Source organism: Bacillus rossius (genome assembly GCF_032445375.1).
Source record: "Bacillus rossius redtenbacheri isolate Brsri chromosome 4 unlocalized genomic scaffold, Brsri_v3 Brsri_v3_scf4_2, whole genome shotgun sequence".
NCBI lineage: Eukaryota > Metazoa > Arthropoda > Insecta > Phasmatodea > Bacillidae > Bacillus > Bacillus rossius.
The window spans coordinates 14,487,224-14,507,856 of record NW_026962011.1 but is presented as its reverse complement, the minus strand read 5'-3'; the positions used below and the strand labels follow the sequence as shown (position 1 = coordinate 14,507,856).

General features: G+C 36.9%; 1 protein-coding gene and 1 long non-coding RNA gene across 4 annotated transcripts in view; one reads left to right on the top strand and one right to left on the bottom strand.

The window, feature by feature from the left end:
• The first annotated feature begins 5,369 nt into the window (after positions 1 to 5,369).
• LOC134542004 (regucalcin-like) overlaps positions 5,370 to 20,633 on the top strand; it is a 63,267-nt gene continuing 48,003 nt past the window's right edge. The window contains exons 1-3 of one of the 3 annotated variants that reach the window (XM_063385793.1): positions 5,370 to 5,497; positions 10,880 to 11,056; positions 17,894 to 18,097. In XM_063385793.1, the coding sequence (XP_063241863.1) occupies positions 5,446 to 5,497; positions 10,880 to 11,056; positions 17,894 to 18,097 (433 nt within the window). In that variant the 5' untranslated portion in view covers positions 5,370 to 5,445. Of the gene's footprint in view, positions 5,498 to 9,166; positions 9,580 to 10,879; positions 11,057 to 17,893; positions 18,098 to 20,633 lie in introns of those variants that run through there. The other 2 variants (XM_063385795.1, XM_063385792.1) reach the window with 2 other exon arrangements.
• Positions 10,676 to 20,633, bottom strand: part of LOC134542011 (uncharacterized) — a 42,667-nt gene continuing 32,709 nt past the window's right edge. The window contains exon 2 of the long non-coding RNA XR_010076718.1: positions 10,676 to 11,023. This is a non-coding gene — a long non-coding RNA (uncharacterized LOC134542011). The remainder of the gene's footprint in view (positions 11,024 to 20,633) is intronic.

Sequence of the window (20,633 nt, the reverse complement as noted above, 5' to 3'; positions counted from 1 at the left end):
CTAAAACACTTTGTTGTGGACTGAAGTTGGAGTGAAGTGAGATAATCCACTCCACTTGTTGAGGTGGACTGGACTGAAGAATCCGGATTGAGATTTTAATTTCAACACGGACTGGAGTGAAAAGAAAACACGCAGGAGCAAGCCACCACCATATTGCATTGTTTGTTATTGGTCTCGTTGCATTTCAGGCATAATTTGTGAAAATGGAAAAAAAAAGAGCAGAGGAATGTGTGGACAGAGTTGGAAGTAGAGTTATTGTTGGACGTAATAATTGAAAAACATATTTTAAGATTGTTGTTTTCTGCTTTGCTTTGTCATCGATTAGATCGCACCACAACATTTTCAGTCCATGTTGACGCCAACTTCGATCTTGTTTACATTTCAATCTGGATTGTGATATTTACCATAAACTTATTTCGTCAGTCTATGTTCGTTACACATTCACTTTGAGTTCACTCCACTCCATGTTCAATCCTGATTGAAATTTTACCCTAAATGAGGTAATTTATATGCATGAAAGTCATGTTTACATGTAGTTGTTGGGAAAATCACAGGTCATTTGATGATATAGTATTGTTATGAGTAAAATACCTATTTAACACCCTAAAATTGAGAAAACTTTTGTACTACAAATTAGTTTCACTTGGAACAGTGAACAAGTCAGTCAGTCTTGTATTGGAAATTAGAAAATGAGATGTTCTACAACTAAACATATTTACATATATAATAAAAATAAATGACAATGTAATAATAGAACACAAGATATTCTTGATCTTTAAACAATTTTTAAGGTATTTAGAACATAAACAAACATGGCTACCACCGCAGCCAAATACTCGTCTTCTATTGGTCGCACGGAGCATGTAAACAGATCTCAGCATTGCTGAGCTAATCCGTACGGATCTATCTCCATCTGTGTTATATTGTAGAATCTCTGTTCCGTGAGATCCGTCTCCGTTTACGTGATTCGTTTCGGTGTCATTGTAGAACAGGTCTAAACGTCGTCATCACAATTTATGGGATAATTTTTCAGAAATGTGGCAGTGTGTCTTTAAAGACAAATTAAATAGAAGCTGGAAGAAAAATTGTTGGCTTGGTAAAGCAAATATGAGCCTCAAGTGTACCCACCAGTGGTTTTAACATTAAATTTGTTTACACAGCTTGATGAGGCCATTAGTAAAAAAATTCAAACACTGGCAAGTGCTAAATTGATATCTCCTGCTTATATATATTTTTTTCTGTACGCCTCTCTGAAAAATGTTATAACGGGGATCCACTGCACATGAGTTTGACTGAAAACTGAAAAAGTCATAGTAAAAACTAAACAAACTAAAAACGTGGGCAGTGCAGTGGTGCCATCTGGCCATCAAGATCAAAAAATGCATGAATCCACCTGAAAAAAATGTGAACGTGAGTGGGTAAATCGGTGTTGGATTGCAGAATGCACCGAACCTAAGAGTGCCGGAGTCAACTAGTTTGTACTGTTGAAGATGATGCAAGTATGAAATAATATAATGTATTGATAAGGATAATACATTTTCGTATAAACTGCATATCACACACTTGGTGAAATCTTCATCATTCATTTCATCATGGTAGTTATCGTGTTTAGTTTGGGCTTTAAAAATCCAAAGGGGCCCCATCGATAGAAACTTTCTCTTCCAGCGTGTGCTGTATACATCTCTGTCCCACCCGGTCGTTCTTACATACTCTTGGATCTATGTTGCCAGCATTAACACTCTGTATAATTGAAATGAGTTCATTTTTAATTAAATCTACTAAGGAAAGCTTTACATTTTCAAGGCTTCCATTTTCCCTCTCCTAGTTCTCAAGTGCCATGTTTTTCGTGCTACTATGTTGTTTATTTATTTTTTTATATTTTTGCATTTTTTTGAATTGAAATCCTGATTGTGCAGAATTAACCTTAGTTTCCCTTTGGCCACAAAAAATTTATATTTACACTGCAAATCAGACCGCAATGTTTCATCTAATTTTTGACCATTTGCTTAGTTACTTCAAAATCAAATGACTCCTGCTATTTGTAGATTTTTTTGCCAGGTTAGACGGTTTAGTTTCAGTTTCCATAACTAAAGTTCTTTCTCCTCTAAATTTTCTTGTTGATCTTTCAGGCTTCTTGTTACAGTTAACTCTTTCAGTTGAAAATCAACTATATTCTTACCTTTCTAATGCAACACCTTTTTGTATGTAATGAACTACGTTATAACACCACTGCTTTTGATAGCAGATAGCACACAAAATGTCTAGTAGAATGTACCTATCACTGTTAAATCCATTCTACTTCAAACCACACATTTTATTTAACCTGACTAGCCATGTGCTTGCTGGGTTGATCCTCATTTTGGATGAATTACCAAAAACACTGATAAAACTGATTTATTTATAAAAAGAAGCCATACACCAATTTTTATATTTCTGACTTCATAAATGACAACTTCCATGCACACTTTCATCACTTATTTAACCCTTGGGGATGTATTTACAAAAACCTCTTTTTAGTGCTTACCTATGTTATATATGTAACATTTCATGCTTCTAGCTATACTCACCAGTTTAAGCTGTTTATTGTCTGACAATCGGTCAGTGTTAGAGTTTTATTAAGTAACTTGTAGCATGTAGGGGAAGAGTTTTTGTTTCACTTTAGTTTTTCAAGCTACACACCCTAGTAAGTTTACCAAAATTTCTTTGTCAATTTATTAACAGTGTGTTATGGATTCACAGCTTGTGAAATTTTGTGCAGTGTGGACAAAGTTAAAGTTAAATTGTTATTTCTTTGAGGCCTTTTTTCATTGTAGCACTAGTTTCGTTGGAGCTGGTGAATTTTCCATTTATTTTTTACCTTAATTTCATTCCATGTTGTCTTCTTCCGAGGGTTTCATTCCTGACAGTTTATACTAATATTTACTGCTCTGTTTCATCACCTCATTGGTGACTGTGACATCAGTACATCAAGTAACAAAAATTGTTTTGCAAAAAAAACAAAAAAAAACTTAAGTTTAGTGCAACATTTCTGCACTGTAACTGCATTGGAAATTTATTATATCACTAAAAATATTATTCAAAGATTCTGAATAAGGTACCAATTTTTTTTATTAAATACTATTCCATTACCTTCTTAGAAATAATTCACTATTCTGATATTGTTTCAAATCTTTGGCCGTTTTAGTGATGAATATCATGGTAATAACTTTTGTAACCATAATGAACATAGATACTTTTCTTAAAATCAAATTAAAGTGCCTTGGTTTTGTGTATATTTAAGAAATTAAACACTAAGCAGAAAGTATATTTTATTTTTGTTGACCAAGAATTGTTGTGTTTTCAAAAAAAACCTACACGGTTTAAAAATTATTTGCACAAACATTATTTTTGCTGGAATAATTTGTGTGCTATCTTGACACATAAAATCTGATTTGATAAGTTATTTCCCCCACAAGTGCGTAGTATTGGAACCAAGGTTAAGGTGTGGTTTAATTTGTAGATAAGTAAACAATGAAACTGATATGTTTTTGATATTTATTTTACTCTACATGTTGTTGAGCACTTACATTAAAGTTACTAAAAAAACACATGTATTGTGTCCCCCTTCGAAAGTATTGTAAAAAATTTGCAGTGTGTGTGTGTCAACAACCATAACCCTGGTATATACTAACACAGTAGATAACCTTCAGTATTACCAAGAAATATATAAGTTTTATGTCATTACCACCATCTGATTTTGAGTGAATAATGTCCCTCACATTAGTGTATGCAGTCTGAATTGATTTTCCCACAACCCAGGTGTTTTAAGAGCCTGCTCATTTCATTACTAGTGTGGTTCAAAAGATTTTTCAAGGGTGTAAGTTTTAATTCATCTTTGCTTTTTTTTGTTGGAACTATAGTTGGTAAATCAAGGTGAGAGACCAGCAAAATATATAATACATTGTATACATTTTTTTTGTAGTTTATTTAGTGGAAAATTCTGTTCATTATAAAGACTTCAATCCACTTATTAGTAAGTTAGGTTTTGTAACTCAACTTCTATATTATACATGGTTATATAAATTCAGCAGGCATCCAAGCCTTTATTAGATTATTTTTCATAACCGAGGGACCATTACACTAGACCCTTTCTTGTGCCATTTTTGTCAGTAGAGTGATTTACATGGTCTCTTCAAGCTGCAGGTAGAAAAAAAATTGTGTGTTATGACTAGTTCAAAAGCTGCTGTTCAGAAAGCAAAGAATGCGGTGATACATGATGGTCTAGGTGGTGACCTTCGCCAGCAGCCACAGTGAAAAGAAGCAGAGATAACCCACTCCTTCATCCTGCATCTCTCATCTGTCACGCTAATGCAGAGGTTTGCAGAGGTTCAGGAAGCCCCAAACCAAATTGGCATAAGTGATGCAGTTTACAGGCAGTGTGTGTAGTTTTTAAACTAAAGTGGAGGTTCAGGAGGCAGTGATTAACAGCTATTTAACATGGCATAAGTCACACATTTAAAAGGCAGAGCCTGTAGTTTTTCAACTAAGCCTTCCCAATGGTAACATACAAGTTTGTGATTATGTTTCTACAATTTTGGTAAAAATCATAGCATTATATTCAGGTAGATACAGTATGAAATATAATATGATGGCAATAAATCATGTATAAAATAAGAAATGCAATTATACCATAATTAAAATACACCACTACAAAATTAGAGGAAGCCATTGGTGATAAAGCTAGTAACTATCCACTAAGAAGAAAGTAAAGTGATAAAAAAGTTTTTTCTTACTAACTAGGTTTAGAATAGTCTTTTGTTTTAAGTCTCGTAGTGTTGACAAAAATTTATTAATGATAATTAACAAAAGTACAACTCTGTTTTAAAATTAAAAGCATGCTGTAAACAATAAAAATATATATATATGTGTGTGTGTGTATGTAGAGAGAGTGAAGGGAGTGGCGTGGTGGTGGGGGGGCCCTTCAGCACTCCTGTTTCTTTTCAAAATAAATGGTGGAAAAATGTTTATTTTTAGCCTCAGTTGTCTTGGAATTAACAGACAACCATTTTAAATTTTTTCTGCATTTGGGATATTGTATTTTTTTTCCTTTCAATTTTTAACAATGTTTGAGATATAAAAGGTAAAATAGATTGAGAACTGTTCCATCAAAAGCACTTCAGTTTTTGGATTGCAGTTTCGGGTTACAGAAACTTTAACTGAGCCATTAAATCAGCTCTAGGAAACCACTGTGGTGTAATTATGACAGGAAGTATTTAATTTCATTGGTCGTGTGAGTGGAAATAAATTTTAAAGTGTCTGTTAATTAACTTTTTTTTATTACATCTTTGAATATTGTCATTACAATGGAATGAACATTCTTGGAAACATACGCTATTACAATGTGTTCTGAAACCAAAGCAGTCATACCAACATAAAGGTGAAGTTCAATAGAAATCTGTATTTAAAATGGCAAACATCTTCCTTATATTAACTCTTGTATTGTGTGATTCATTCGCAGGTAAGAAATTATATTTTCTCTGTTATGTATTATTGTTTAAAACATCAAACAATCTGTAGAATATCTGGAATAACAGTTTATTTGTATTTAACAAACCAAAGTACCCATATGGGAGCTGATTGAGGGACTTCGTTACGTAATTATTGAGGCAATCTTCATGAAAAAAATTAATTTAGGGATGAATAAATGAAATGGAGTTTGTCTTGTCACCGTTGAGGCTAATATATTGATAAATGTCTGTAAAAATTTGATAGTTGTAGGTTCTTATATGCATCCTTGACTGTTTCAGTAACACTGCAGGATAACAATGAAAAAATTTCATGTTTCATTGCAAAATTGTATTAATATTCTAATGAAGGATTTTACAATTGCAGATCAAATTTGAATGCACAATATAAGAACCGCTCATACTTTGACCAGCTTCAGTTCAATAAAGACCTCAATACATGTCTCCAAGATGTTTTGTTTGATGGTCACAGATCTAAATGGATATTGTCATAATGATTATTCCACTGTGGGAGACTACAGTGTGGTAACTGGTCGAGATTGATTTTTTATTTTATTTTGTTAAACATGTATTTAGTTGGAACTGAAGCAAGTTTTTATGACTAAAATTACAGCAAGAATCAAATTATTGTTTTTTTTTTTCAGTTTATTCTTACAATCATTTGATCACAGATATTAAATTCAGCTAAGGTAACCAAACCATCTCTCAAAATGGCTGGCTTGTACATAAACAAATTTCCAAGTAATAATTTGATTTGTGTTTGTGTATATGTGTATGTATGTATATATACACACATATATATTACATTTTAATAAATATGAATGCTTGTTGTAAGTAAAGAATTATGTACATCAGTTGATTTAGCCTTCTTCTTATGTAGGTACTTTTCATATCTGCTTAATTATTCTGCAGACTGTGATTCAGAATAACTTACTCAGAAAGGATTGAGCATTTGAACACACTTTAAATTTTAGGAGATAAATATTAAAACCTTACGAAAAGAAGTTTAAAATAATTCTTTGGCAATTTAAATATAGTTTTATTATAAAGAGAACCACAATGAGGTTTAAAGACATTCATTGCTGTAGATTTTTGATGCTGATTTCATATTGCTTGGTTCCATGTTTTCATCCCATATAACATGGCTTTATGCATCACTTTTAGGATTAAGTTTGAAATTTTATTTTGTTTTAGTGTGCATGTAGATCCTGCCAGTGCTTTCACTTCTGGCATTGTGTATTGCAGAACATAATTTTGTCTAATGTAGCTTATAATGGTGCAATTTTGTATGCTTCTAGATTCCAAAAAATTGTACACAGTAATGAATATCGCAAAACATGACTATGTAATATCTTTTAAGTACAAGCTTTTACTTCGTAATAATATGTACATATGGGTGGTTCCAAAAATAAGTTTCATTCTTTTTTATTTCCCAGAGAGAAGCTTTATTACAAGTATAAAATGAAATGTCGTAAGAAAATGTAATTATTTGTCTATTCCCCACATGTTGCCAATGACACGGATAAAAATTTCCAGAAGTTTCAGGAAGGTCTTCACAGCCTGTTCCACTTCTTTGTCTAAACCCTGGTCCCACGCGCCCATTCATTGCGCAAGACAGCATGCACTCCCATTTGTGACCACTTTATGGCACACGTTTTCCTGCTGCGTTGGTTTGCACTTGACTGAGCTCGAGCACGCTGTCTGCTGTTTGTCTCTACTCTTCTGCTGTTTGTCTCTACTCTTCTCTACTATGCGCTCTTACCATTCCTCCTGAGCTCCTGTTTGTCCCGTCTTAAATCCAGGAAAGCTTATCTTTTGTTACGGCAATATGGTTCTTTTTTTTTTTTTAAGTGAAAACTTCTATGGGAAGGTTTGGATAGGGAGTAAATTCATGCAAGTCATCATCGACATGGTCACGTGACATGTAAACGATAACACTATATCTGTTCCTATTAGTATAACATATTGTGCTTTTAAATCTTAAGAATACGATTACTGTGCAGTAAAAAGTGAGTATAAAATATATTAATATTCTCATATAGAAATATAGTTTGAATAACTAAGAAAATGGAGTCTTTGTAGCAATGCCAATATAGCAATAGTAATTTAGGAGTTATTTTACTAACATGATAAAATAAAATTGTTGTGTGATAATATTTTTTCGTAAAAATTGTGAAAACGTTTTCACTTCTGTTGGAGGTCCTCATGACTGCTTTGAATTTTTTTTTCTTCCACTTTTTTATACATAGGGACAAGATTATATGTGATAAAACCATAAAACCAAAATAATGAGAAGCATGTCAGCATACCTTATAATGCTGAATTTAATTTAATACACCACAAAGCACCAAAATGCAATTATAATAATTAAACTAACAAGCATTTGCAATCAAAACTTAATTGTAATGACAAATATGTAATCTTTTAAATATTAAATTCAATGAAAGTAATTTATTTAGCTTGAAGTTTGTACCACAATTTATGTAAAAAAATATTGTAAATGATGGCTTTTTTTTTTTTTTTTTATCTTGGAACTGTAATAAGAAGTAACTCATTTTTACAATACACACTAATCATGGAACATAAGTTTTTATAATTGTTCAGTAATATGGTGTCATTTTTAATAAGTAATTTTCATAAAAAATAAAAACAATAACACTGAAATCTACCTTTTTTAAAAACAAAATTGGTCTGAAAACAAAACTATAAAATCTTATCTCTAAATGACATAGCTTGCCTGTGAGAAAAAAAACTAAACTTTAATTAAAACATTTCTTACATCAACACCCACTGTGTCTTTTCATTTGGCCTGGTGGTCAGAACATTGGCTGACTCCCTTCCAAAATTTAAAGGAAGAAAAAAACAAAGACAGAATAACACAATTGTACCAACCTAGCTACGTAAGGTTACTGACATATTTTGGAAGGATTATTTTAATCTTTAATGTACTACAATAATGCGTATTCTCCCCATTACAACCCGAGGTGCCTCACACACGCAAAATGGGCAAGCATGGTTTTTCCAAGTAGTAGGCTAAATTTAATTCTGGTTTGCACATGTGTTTTTGTAAGCATTTCTTTCATACATGGGTGTTTAATATGTTTAATAATATTAATTTATGTGCATTTATAATTTGTTTTAACAAATTCTTCAGATTATTGATTTCAGAACAAATTATTGAAACAAATCAGAAAGAAAATCTGAAATTTTCAGTTTTTTTTTCTCAAGCCAAATTATTTCTTAAATTTTTGTGAATAAACATTGGCTTTCCAAAAGCCTTCTATTCCCGGTGATTTTAGTGTGACAATCAATTCAGTTATAAAAAAATCTTATAAATAATGATATACTGTTTAAACCGGACCCCCGCATTCACAAAATACTGGCTACGACCGTCGATTAAAACGAATCAATAAAGAAACACCAGCAGTAACTAAAGTTGAGGAATGAACTAATGAAGATACAGGAGTAGGAGCTGCTATTGCTGCAGGAAGCCAAGGAGAAAAAGGAATTTGAGCACTTTTAGTTATAGCAGGAATAACAATTAAATACACATTAAGTAGCCTATATATTAATTATTTAAAATACTGTGAGAAATTTAATTGTTACATTGTTTTCCCAACATACAAATTACACATGAGTCATTGGATGTCTTTTTCTATGCATGGTGCATGCACGCACTTGCTGTTTAAAGACTCAAACCTGCATCCGGGAATACCAAGTCCCACAATAGTCTGTCGTTACGCCGACTGAACATGGTAATGATACTGCTTCAAATAACCATTGTGGTCGCCAGCTCTTGGCTATGTCCTTGAGGGGGGAATGGGGTATTTGCAGCTCGTTCACGCCATGCTCAAGTTCACTGTCTTGGAAGATAAAGTTTTTATGACGAAAATTTGCTGATAATTACTAACCGCTGTGTAAAATCTGCAGAACTATATAATACCGGGAAGAAGGCACCACAGACACTTACCTTTAAACTCTTGGAAAGGTATCAGCATGCATTCTTCAGTTTCTTATATGTTTATTCATTGCTGCAGCTTATTTAGTTTGTGTCTGTGTACTGCTTACATTACAGGTAAAAACAATAAATTAGTATAGTGTATTAAAAGTGTTTAGTTAGTAACACAACACAGGGCAGTGTTCTGAATGTAAAACATTTAGTCTTAATACAATATACACATTTTTTCTTGTTATGGTTTTTTTCATTGTTGCATTTACAAACCCTACGTTTTAATTCAAAGAATGATAAATATAGACAGTATAGCAAGTAGATGAACATGTAGTGCATTCAAGCTTATATGAATACTTATGAAACTAACTTTTTAAAAAACAACTGCTCTTTATTGAAAATAACAATGTCTTTAAATATAGTGTCTGCTATATGTATAGTTAAGGTGGTAGAATTAATCACAGCAGTTACTTGTCTTTGCACCTTAAAAGTATGACTATTATTATGATTTTTTACATTTTGTTTCATAGAAATTTGCATTTTTTTTTTTTAATTATTATTCAGTTTTATGTTGACTTACACATATTTATATATTTACAAATATTTTGGTATGTGGTATGGATGAAAATAGAGCTTGAGCTAAATTCCCACCATAACCCAGTCTTTTGGATCGGAAACAATCAAAATTGAAAAAGCACTGATTTTTAAAATTTTAAAAATTTTGGGTCTTTAACCCCCCTTCCGCCCTAGGGACACAGTGGAACCCGGGGTAAATTCCCACCATGCCCCAACCTCATGGATACATAAAAAGCATGGTTATTACCCATAGCTCGAAATTAGGTCTTTTTGACCCTCTGACCCACCTCCCCCCCCCCCCCCCCCCCCCAAACCACTCCCCATAACCCTCATTATTGTTGTCTGTGTTGCCGTAAGTTATTTGGATTTTATTGCTATTTCCTAAGAAAGAGTTATTTTTAAGTGGGATGAAATGTACCCTATGTATTAAACAAATTTATGGGCTACATCTATGTACTCCACAAAAGTCATCAAAATCCATTCAGTATTAAAGTTACAAAAACATCCAAACATACAAACTGTAACAATATTTATATATTAATATATATATATATATATATATATATATATATATATAATATCTGAACATGTGTAAGACAGAGGCATGCAAGGTAGGAAAAGGTTAAACTTAAAACACTCTAGAAAGTTCAAATACGAAAGGAATATATAATAATTAACATTAATTACAAATAATGTACATAAAATATCTTACATAAGTGGTTCTTTTTAGTTACCTAAAAGTTTTAACATTACCATCAAGTTATAAGTGGTATCTTGTGTTGTAATATAATTGCTAGGGCACATGCATTCTGTGGGAAGATTAATTAATCTCTTCATTTCCATTTTCAAGTGAAAGCCGGTTCCGTTGCTCGAGATGTGAAAACGGAAGTTGTCACCCCTGCGTTGAAGTGCGGGGAGGGACCTCACTGGAGCTCCAGCGAGAAAGTGCTCTACATGGTGGACACCGTGGGCGAGAAGGTTCTCAGATACGACCCTGCAACCAACACCACCGCCTCCATTAACATAGGTAACGGCCGTCAAGTTTCATGTCTTATCGTAACCTGGATGGTAGGCACTAACAGGATGAAATTTTGGTGTTTTAAAAACACCCAATTGTATTATTTTTTAAGTGAATTTATTTTTTTTTGCTGAGGGGGCTACAATATCTGAGTGTGACGAAAATTCCGATCACATGAGGGGAATAGTTAGGTACGGGAGAACCGTCAGCAGCGATGCCACTCCAATGCATGCACTAGCGGTCGAATAGGAAGACGTCATGGGGAGGGGGGGATTGGTACGTAGCGGAGCATGCTATATGCTAACGGCATGTGTAACGGCCAGAAGGGGAGTCAGCAGGGAAGAGGTAGCAGCAGTGTTGCTGTGGAATTCTTGTAACACTTCTTGTGTTTGTCTACTACTCAGTTTTTATAACGGCTAACAATTGATGCTACCATATTTATTTTACTTAATGTAGGGTACAATTAATTTATTTATTTGTTTGGAAAAGACCTATTGATTTGTGTTATTAACGTTATAAGTATCATTCATTTTAATGTGAATAGTGTAATAGAAAATGTAAATAAATTATCTCTATCTATATCTAATAAGCAAGAAGTTTCACTTCTGTCAGGCATGGATTCCATGCACACACTAATTTTTTTTTTTTTTTCATTTACCATTTTAACAGAATCACGTTTACACTGGTGGAACCACTTAAGAAAAGAGGCCGATGTAAAGCCATATAAAATTAAAACCTATGTTTATGAATATTCACCTCTAATCAAGCTCTAGTTAAAGTTTCTTTTCAGCTTTCTGTGTGGGTCTATGTTATGCCAACAGTCGATGGGAGTGGCCAAAACCGAAACAAAAACAAATATATGTGTGATAATATTAGGTAATTTGGGTTTTGACAGCAATATCAACTCACACTTCACCAGCCTCTGTTTATAATTGCAATAAGTCTGATTTGGGTAATGTTTGATTAAGGTAGGGTAGACAAGTACTTCTGTAAATGTACTGTTTTATTTCATTTTTTAATATATTAAATTTTGAGTAGCAAATATACGATAGAAATTTTGCTGCATAGCAAGTAATGCATTTGACTCATTTACAAAGTTAGCTATATTCAAACTTTTGTAAATGGTAAATGAGCTGGACAAGGCTCTAGCTACTCTCATTTTGCTAGTTCACGAATTGCCCGGATTGTGCAATATGAAATCATGATTTGCCCGTCTATGAATTGGCGGGCATTACGCAAATCGTTACATCTGTAACAATACATGTCGGGCTAGTTCATGTGTATCCATGCCCCTTGCCAATTTATCTTTTGCTAAACAAAGTTCACATCACATCAGAAGTAGGATACTAAAGCATTAAAAAAAAAATTGTAAGAGAAAATTTTATATTTTAAATTATTCACAAAATGTGTGCTGTTACCAACTATACTCATGTAAGTTCTTAAAATAAATTTATTAAAAAAAAAAATTCTTAGCATTAATGAAATAAAAAAATATAACATACATAATAGTTTAGATCATTCTTTTCATTTTAGAATTCTTTTATTTGAAAATTTCTAGAAACTACTACAATCAAACCAAAGTCAAACATTAATGAAAGATTGAATTGTTTTGTACAGTGTTATTTAAATATTGGCTACGGGAAGCAGATCAATAACTTAAAACATAAAACAAAATATGTGGTGTCCTTAACTACATGACTGTGCAGTAACATTAGAAAATATATTTGTGTGTTTGTACATGTTTTAGTGTTCGCTTGCAAGTACGTACTTGTATATACTTAGGTACCTAATATGTATTAGCACATACTTGGTAGGTATGTGAAATAAGGAAGTGATAATTTTATATGTATGTACCTAAAATTATAAGTTTTTTTTAAATTGAAATTATACCTTCTTGAAGTCCATAATTAAAATGTTATTTCTCTTTACAAATGTTCTTCACCTTGTTGTGATACTAATTCACTGAGAATAAATTTATAAGGAAAATGGCTTAGTTAGCTGAAAAACCTTTAATTTGAATTGAAGTTTTTTTTTTAATGATAAATCTTTTCATGTAACTGTCTGTAACATTTTTTTATTAAGTTAGAAAATATTTCATTACACTTTTAAAAGAACCGAACATTCAAGTGCTAATTTGCCGGTTGTAGTAACCTTGGGATTACAATGTACAAACTGCGCCTCAGTCTTTGTTTGGCCGTGTATCACCAGCCTCCATCCCGGAACTGTGTGTCCGGACGTGCGTTGCCAACCTGGCAGCGCACAATATACCACACTCCTCTCCTACCCATAGTAGCGAACAAACAAACAACGACACATGGACAAAGAGTACTACTAGAAATGTATGTTCACACACATCACAGGTTCATCATTTTTTTGGGGACCCTGTTCCTTTTGGGGTATCGTTGTTGACTACTGGCATCACCACTCACGAATACACTGTCTTCCCCTAGCACAAACCCCTTAAACCCGCTTTCCGCATCACTACACCTACTCCTTTCTTCATTTTGGACACTGCCAGCTGCACTTTCCATCACGTTTTCCTGTGGCTCCTTTTCTGTCAGTGCTGCCCTGCCGCCTGTAGGCTCCGAAGTTGAGGACGTTTGGTGGCAGGGTGGCAGCTGTGCTTCTCTACCACTGACCCGTATGTTGTTGCTGCTGACCGTGTTTGCCTCCATCTGCGACAACGGCGGAAGGGGGCGAAGCTGATCTAGGTGGCGGCGATGGGTGACTCCGCTGGCCCCTTGCACACTGTACGTGAGTGGACCCAACTTGCCAACGACCACCCCCTTCTCCCAACTCTGTTTCCCACGTGCATAAACAGTAAATCCAACACTGTCATTCACATCAAAAGCTCTGTTCCTGAGGGTGGAACGTGAGACCACCGAACCCATTTGGTGAGTTGCAACAGTGTTAGCTACAGACGGGGCTAGCAACGACAAACGGTTACGAACAACCCTACCGAACATTAAACTGCTAGGTGACTCCCCCGTGACTGTATGGGGGGTTATTCTGTAGCTCAACAAGAAGCGGGGTAAGGCTGTGTTGAGCGGAACATTAGAGTGAACCAATGACTTGAGTTTGTTTTTAAAGGTTCTGACCATGTTTTCCGCCACACCGTTTGAGGAAGGGTGATACGGAGGTGAAAACGTGTGCCTTATGGCATTGTGTTTACAAAAACGACTGAACTCTTCCGACGAGAACTGGACACCATTATCTGAAACTAGCTGTTCTGGCAACCCGTATACAGCGAACCACCAACGCAACTGTGTTATCACTGCATCCGACGTAATACTGGGAAGAACACTGATTTCTGGCCATTTTGAATGGCTATCCACAAGGACTAGGAAATGCTTTCCCATGAATGGACCGGCGATATCCACATGAATTCTTTGCCAAGGTCGGTCGGGCCACGCCCACGGCAGCAGGATTGACTTGTCTGGCAAGGACTTGTTCTGGAAGCATGGGGTACAAGAAGAAACTACCCTCTCCAAATCCTTGTCTATCCGATGCCACCATACATACGAACGTGCCAAGGCTTTCATTTTGCATATACCAAAGTGACTGGTGTGCAACTCCTGCAACACTCGATCCTGCAAGGCTTGGGGAATGACGACCCGGTGCCCCCACAAAACGCAGCCCCCTTCTAGTGCAAGTTCGTTTCTTTTGTCATAGAACGGTTTGAGCGTGTCGGACAGTTGCGTGGCCCAACCATCTCTAAGACACCTAATGACTTTACCTAACACTCCATCCCTTTCAGATTCTCGCCTGATTTCCTGAGGCGTCACTGGCAAAAACTCTGACACTCCAACATCCAAATATGAAAATTGGGTTGAAGAAGGCTCAACATTTGGAAGTGGCAACCTAGAGAGGCCATCAGCATTCGAATTGGCGTCACCTTTGGCGTACTGAACTGTGTAGTCGAAACCCTGAAGAAGCACTGCCCAACGCTGCAGCCTATTGGCAGCGAGCTGCGGAATACCACAATGGCTACCTAGAATGTGTGTTAATGGTTGATGATCGGTAATCAGGGTAAAGCTTCGGCCGTACAAGTACTGAAAGAACTTTTTAACTCCAAATATAATTGCTAAGGCTTCTCTATCTAGCTGAGAATACCGTCTCTCTGCAGACGACAAGGTGCGAGAAGCAAATGCAACTGGCTTCTCTTCCCCGCTGGGTAGGATGTGGCTTAGGACTGCTCCCACACCATATGGGGACGCATCGCATGCCAAACGAACTGGCAAATCCGGGTTGTAGTGTATGACAACATGTGAGGAGACAATCAGCTGTTTTAACTCTTTGAAGGCAGAATCACAGCTTTGTGCCCAAACCCACTTATGACCCTTTTTCAAAAGCTCATGTAAAGGTGCCAACACCGTGGCTAGGTTAGGCAGAAAACGGGCATAGTAATTAACCAGACCTAGCCATGCCCTCAACTGGCTGACACTACGAGGTGGCGGTGCATCTACTACTGCTTTGACTTTGTCATTACTCGTATGCAACCCCTCCTTATCTACCCTATGCCCCAGAAAAGAGACTGATGAACGGAAAAATGCACATTTCGCTTTATTTACCTTGAAACCAGAGTCCTGCAGACGTTGTAACAGTCCATGAAGATTTCGCCAGTGAATTTCCTTGGTAGCGCCTGTTACCAAAATGTCATCTTGAAAACACACAACACCTTCTAACCCCTGTAGGACTTGCTCCATTGTGCGTTGAAAAATAGCGGGGCAAGACACTATTCCAAAAGGGAGTCTGCTAAACCGAAACAATCCCCTATGCGTGTTGATAGTGCACAGCTCCTGCGACTTCTCATCGACCTGCAACTGCTGGAATGCCTGGGAAAGATCAATTTGAGAAAACTCTATCCCCCCTTGCAGCTTGGAAAACAACTCATCAACTCGCGGTAAAGGATAATGTTCCACAATAAGGTTAGGGTTGACTGTGATCTTAAAATCAGCACAAATACGGACCGTACCATCACGTTTTGCAACGGGAACGATTGGGGTGGCCCACTCACTAAATGACACTGGATGAAGTACACCTAGCCCCAGAAGCCTGTCTAGCTCTTTATCAACCTTACTCTTAAGTGCAAAGGCCAGGGGCCTAGCAGGTAAAAAGACTGGTGCTGTCCCTTCACGTACATGCAGTGACACCTTACTTCCAATGAACGTACCCAAACCGTCATCGAACAAGGTAGGGTACTGTTTGGTAATGACACTCAGCACTGACCTGTCCTCATCTGAAGTGGCCCTGATATGGTTGAGACTCGGTTTTGGCAGCTCTAAAGCATCGTACCAATCCCTGCCAAGAAGTGGAGGGCCTCCATTTGGAACTACAAACAAATCTAGCTTCTTGGGCTTGCTCGATTTCACTTGCACCAGTACTGTAATTGTCCCGCATGGGTGTATTACACCGTTCGTGTAAGACTTGAGACTAACCCGTGTCGGAGACAAGGGGTATTTTGAAAACTGCATCCTATACAGCCTTTCAGAAATAGCGGATATGGACGCGCCACTGTCGATTTCCATATCCAGCACCACGTCCCCCACCGACACCTCCATAACCCAAGGTCGTGACCTGGCTGCCAACCCACACAACTGGAACACAGACGCAAAATCCTCGTCCGACGTGTGTACACTTTGGCAATCAGGGTCTTCACGCACAACATAATTATGACGGGTCCGGTCCTTTGTATCAGTCGACATGAAGTTCGGACACATTCGTTTAAGATGTCCTATACGTTTACAATTATTACACTTGTACTTACGGAACTTGCAGTCACGCACATAATGAGTAACATTTCCACAGCACAAACACCCAGGCCCGCCCTGGTTTTTGACGCCATCTTCCCGCGAACGTGTTTTCACCACGTGTACATTTACTGGTCCCTCGGTCTGTTCCGCAGAGCCGTGTGAAATTTCAACTTTCGGCACATTTACATGAAGGGCTGCATTTCCCACGGCCGCTTCATGCTGAACTGCTATGCCTACTGCCTTTTCGAAGGTGAGGTCATCGGTTTCCAAGTAAAGCCGCTGGGTAATGTTTCTGTCCCTTAACCCTACCACAAACTGGTCACGCAAGGCGGCGTCTAAGAAGGTACCAAAATTGCAAGAGCGCGTTAATTTCCTTAAATTCACCACAAAATCTGAAACTGTGTCCTGTTCTTGTTGGACACACTTGTGGAAGTTGTGACGCTCGGCAATCACAGACGGCCGTGGAGAAAAATGGCTCGTCAACAAAGTGACTAGCTCGCTGTAGGTGCGCTCCGATGGCTTCTTGGGCTCACACAGATTGCGTAGCACTTCATACGTTTGTTTCCCTACAGACGAAATAAGGATTGCACGTCGTTTAACTTGATCCTCTGGCTTGTCTCCCACGCCGTTTGCGATGAAAAGCTGTTCCAGCCTTTCGACATACGAGTCCCACGTGTCCTCGCCGGGCGTAAAACTTTCAACTTTAAACCCCGACATTCTTTCTGAACATTACACGAGCCGTAATGCACGCAAAGAAACCAATCCCATCCTCGTCGCCAATGTAGTAACCTTGGGATTACAATGTACAAACTGCGCCTCAGTCTTGGTTTGGCCGTGTATCACCAGCCTCCATCCCGGAACTGTGTGTCCGGACGTGCGTTGCCAACCTGGCAGCGCACAATATACCACACCGGTCTCATAGTAACACATTTTGTATTTCAGTATTGTCTTATTTTTGAGCATTCATTTGCTTGACAGGGAATGTGGTAATGTTTTTGTTAGAAGAATATTTACGAACATTTTATGCGTTTTTGGGGAAAATTATTCAACTGGTGGAAAAAATTCCAGATTCACGATTCTTTCTTTCTTACAGGTGGAGGTCAGGTAACGTTCATAGTTCCAATGAAGGGGGATAAAAACACATTTCTGATCAGCATTCAGCAGTGTTTAAACATCTTGACTTGGCATGGACGCACCAGCGACTTCCGCCTGAAGCAGATAGCCTGCGTGGAGAACGACAAGCCTGGCCACAGGCTGAACGATGGGAAAGCTGATTGCACCGGCAGATTGTGGACAGGTCAGGATACTGTTATTTTCCAAAAACTAACTGGGTAACTTCATATTCTTTCATAAAATTTAACGTCTTGTCCACGATGTCATCAGAGACGGGTGTACTCCATTCAGACTGGGAATAATGGATGAAACAGAAATCAACAATGGCCTATATTGAATTGCACCTACCTGAAGTACTTAATTTCGGAAACCTGTGGAAAACTAAAACCAGGATGAATGTCCAATGTTTTTCCATTGTGTCACTTTACTCGGTATTATGACTTTCAATACTTTTAGTACTTTTTATGAAATGTTTATAAATCCATGTCTATTCATTCAATTGTTTTTAAAAGACTTTTGACACTTTGTTCAGCTCTGTGATTATTGATTCTTTTCTAGTCGCTTTAAAAATGAGCATTTGCAAATTTAATTATATATTTTACAGATCTTTACATTTTCAGCAAACAGCATTTTATGTTTACATGTTTTGAATAGCTGGGATCACACAGTCAGCCTCACAGTTAATCAAAACAAATACGTAGTAAAACACCAATATTGAAATGAAATGTGATTAAATATTTCAGTTCTTCTACACACCAGATTTTGTCTGGTGTCGCTGGTTTAGGTACAGCCTAGCTTGTTTTTGATGTATGATATTGTAATAGTTGTAAATTTTCCAGTGCTGTCATATTTTAGTTTTTTAACGGCATCCACTGTTCGGATACGGGCCGGGTCGTCAGGCTGGTGACTGTCCAGAACAAGGGTGTGGTGGTGCGCACGGGCCATTGCTGTTATAATTCCTGGGATTCCTTTGATCGGGCTAGTTTTGAATTTATGCAGCAGCCCTTACAGAGCTGGGAGCCATGTTTTTGGGTTGCACAGTGGCACAACCATGTGCCCGGGTCGCCGCGTGAGCGAGAAGCAGCCGACTCAGCTGGCCTGGGCGGTGGAAGGGAAATCAGGATAGGTGGCACTGAGCAGTTTGAGGATAGGCCTTCGATGTTTATGTGGGTATGAGCTATTGGACATAGCGCGGTCTGGTCGGTTGGCAGAACGCCAGTTGGAACAATTCAGGGGAGTCGCCATCCCTACTAATATTATAATTGTAAAAGTGTGTTTTTCTGTTTGTCTTTCTTTCATGCATCATTGGAGCAACGGATCAACATAATTTTTTGCATATAGGCTAGATAGTTTATGGGAACCACACATAACTTAGAAAGTCACAACTTAGAACTGTCATAACTTAGAAAACTTGGAAAAATCCACGTAACTTAGAAACACACAACTTAGAAAGATCATAACTTAGAAACACACAACTTAGAAACACGCAACACAGAACCATACAACTTAGAAACGTCGTAACATAGAAAGTCATAACTTAGAACTATCACAAGTTAGAAACACACAACTTAGAGCTGTCATAACTTAGAAACACGTAACTTAGAAACATGCAACGCAGAACCACACAACTTAGAAACGTCGTAACGTAGAAAGTCATAACTTAGAACTATCACAAGTTAGAAACACACAACTTAGAACTGTCATAACTTAGAAACACGTAACTTAGAAACATGCAACGCAGAACCACACAACTTAGAAACGTCATAACGTAGAAAGTCACAACTTAGAACTATCACAAGTTAGAAACACACAACTTAGAACTGTCATAACTTAGAAACACGTAACATAGAAACACGCAACGCATAACCACACAACTTAGAAACGTCGTAACGTAGAAAGTCACAACTTAGAACTATCACAAGTTAGAAACACACAACTTAGAACTGTCATAACTTAGAAACACGTAACTTAGAAACACGCAACGCAGAACCACACAACTTAGAAACGTCATAACGTAGAAAGTCACAACTTAGAACTATCACAAGTTAGAAACACACAACTTAGAACGATCATAACTTAGAAACACGTAACTTAGAAATACACAACGCAGAACCACACAACTTAGAAACGTCGTAACGTAGAAAGTCATAACTTAGAACTATCACAAGTTAGAAACACACAACTTAGAACTGTCATAACTTAGAAACACGTAACTTAGAAACATGCAACGCAGAACCACACAACTTAGAAACGTCATAACGTAGAAAGTCACAACTTAGAACTATCACAAGTTAGAAACACACAACTTAGAACTGTCATAACTTAGAAACACGTAACATAGAAACACGCAACGCAGAACCACACAACTTAGAAATGTCGTAACGTAGAAAGTCACAACTTAGAACTATCACAAGTTAGAAACACACAACTTAGAACTGTCATAACTTAGAAACACGTAACTTAGAAACACGCAACGCAGAACCACACAACTTAGAAACGTCATAACGTAGAAAGTCACAACTTAGAACTATCACAAGTTAGAAACACACAACTTAGAACGATCATAACTAGAAACACGTAACTTAGAAACACATAACGCCGAATCACGTTACTTAGAATTTGAATGAGAAGGCGTAAATATTTTGAAAGGACTGTAGTGAGAAATATTTTTGCTTGCATTCCCCGCATTCAGAGCTGCACTCTTGTGGCTAAACAGTTAC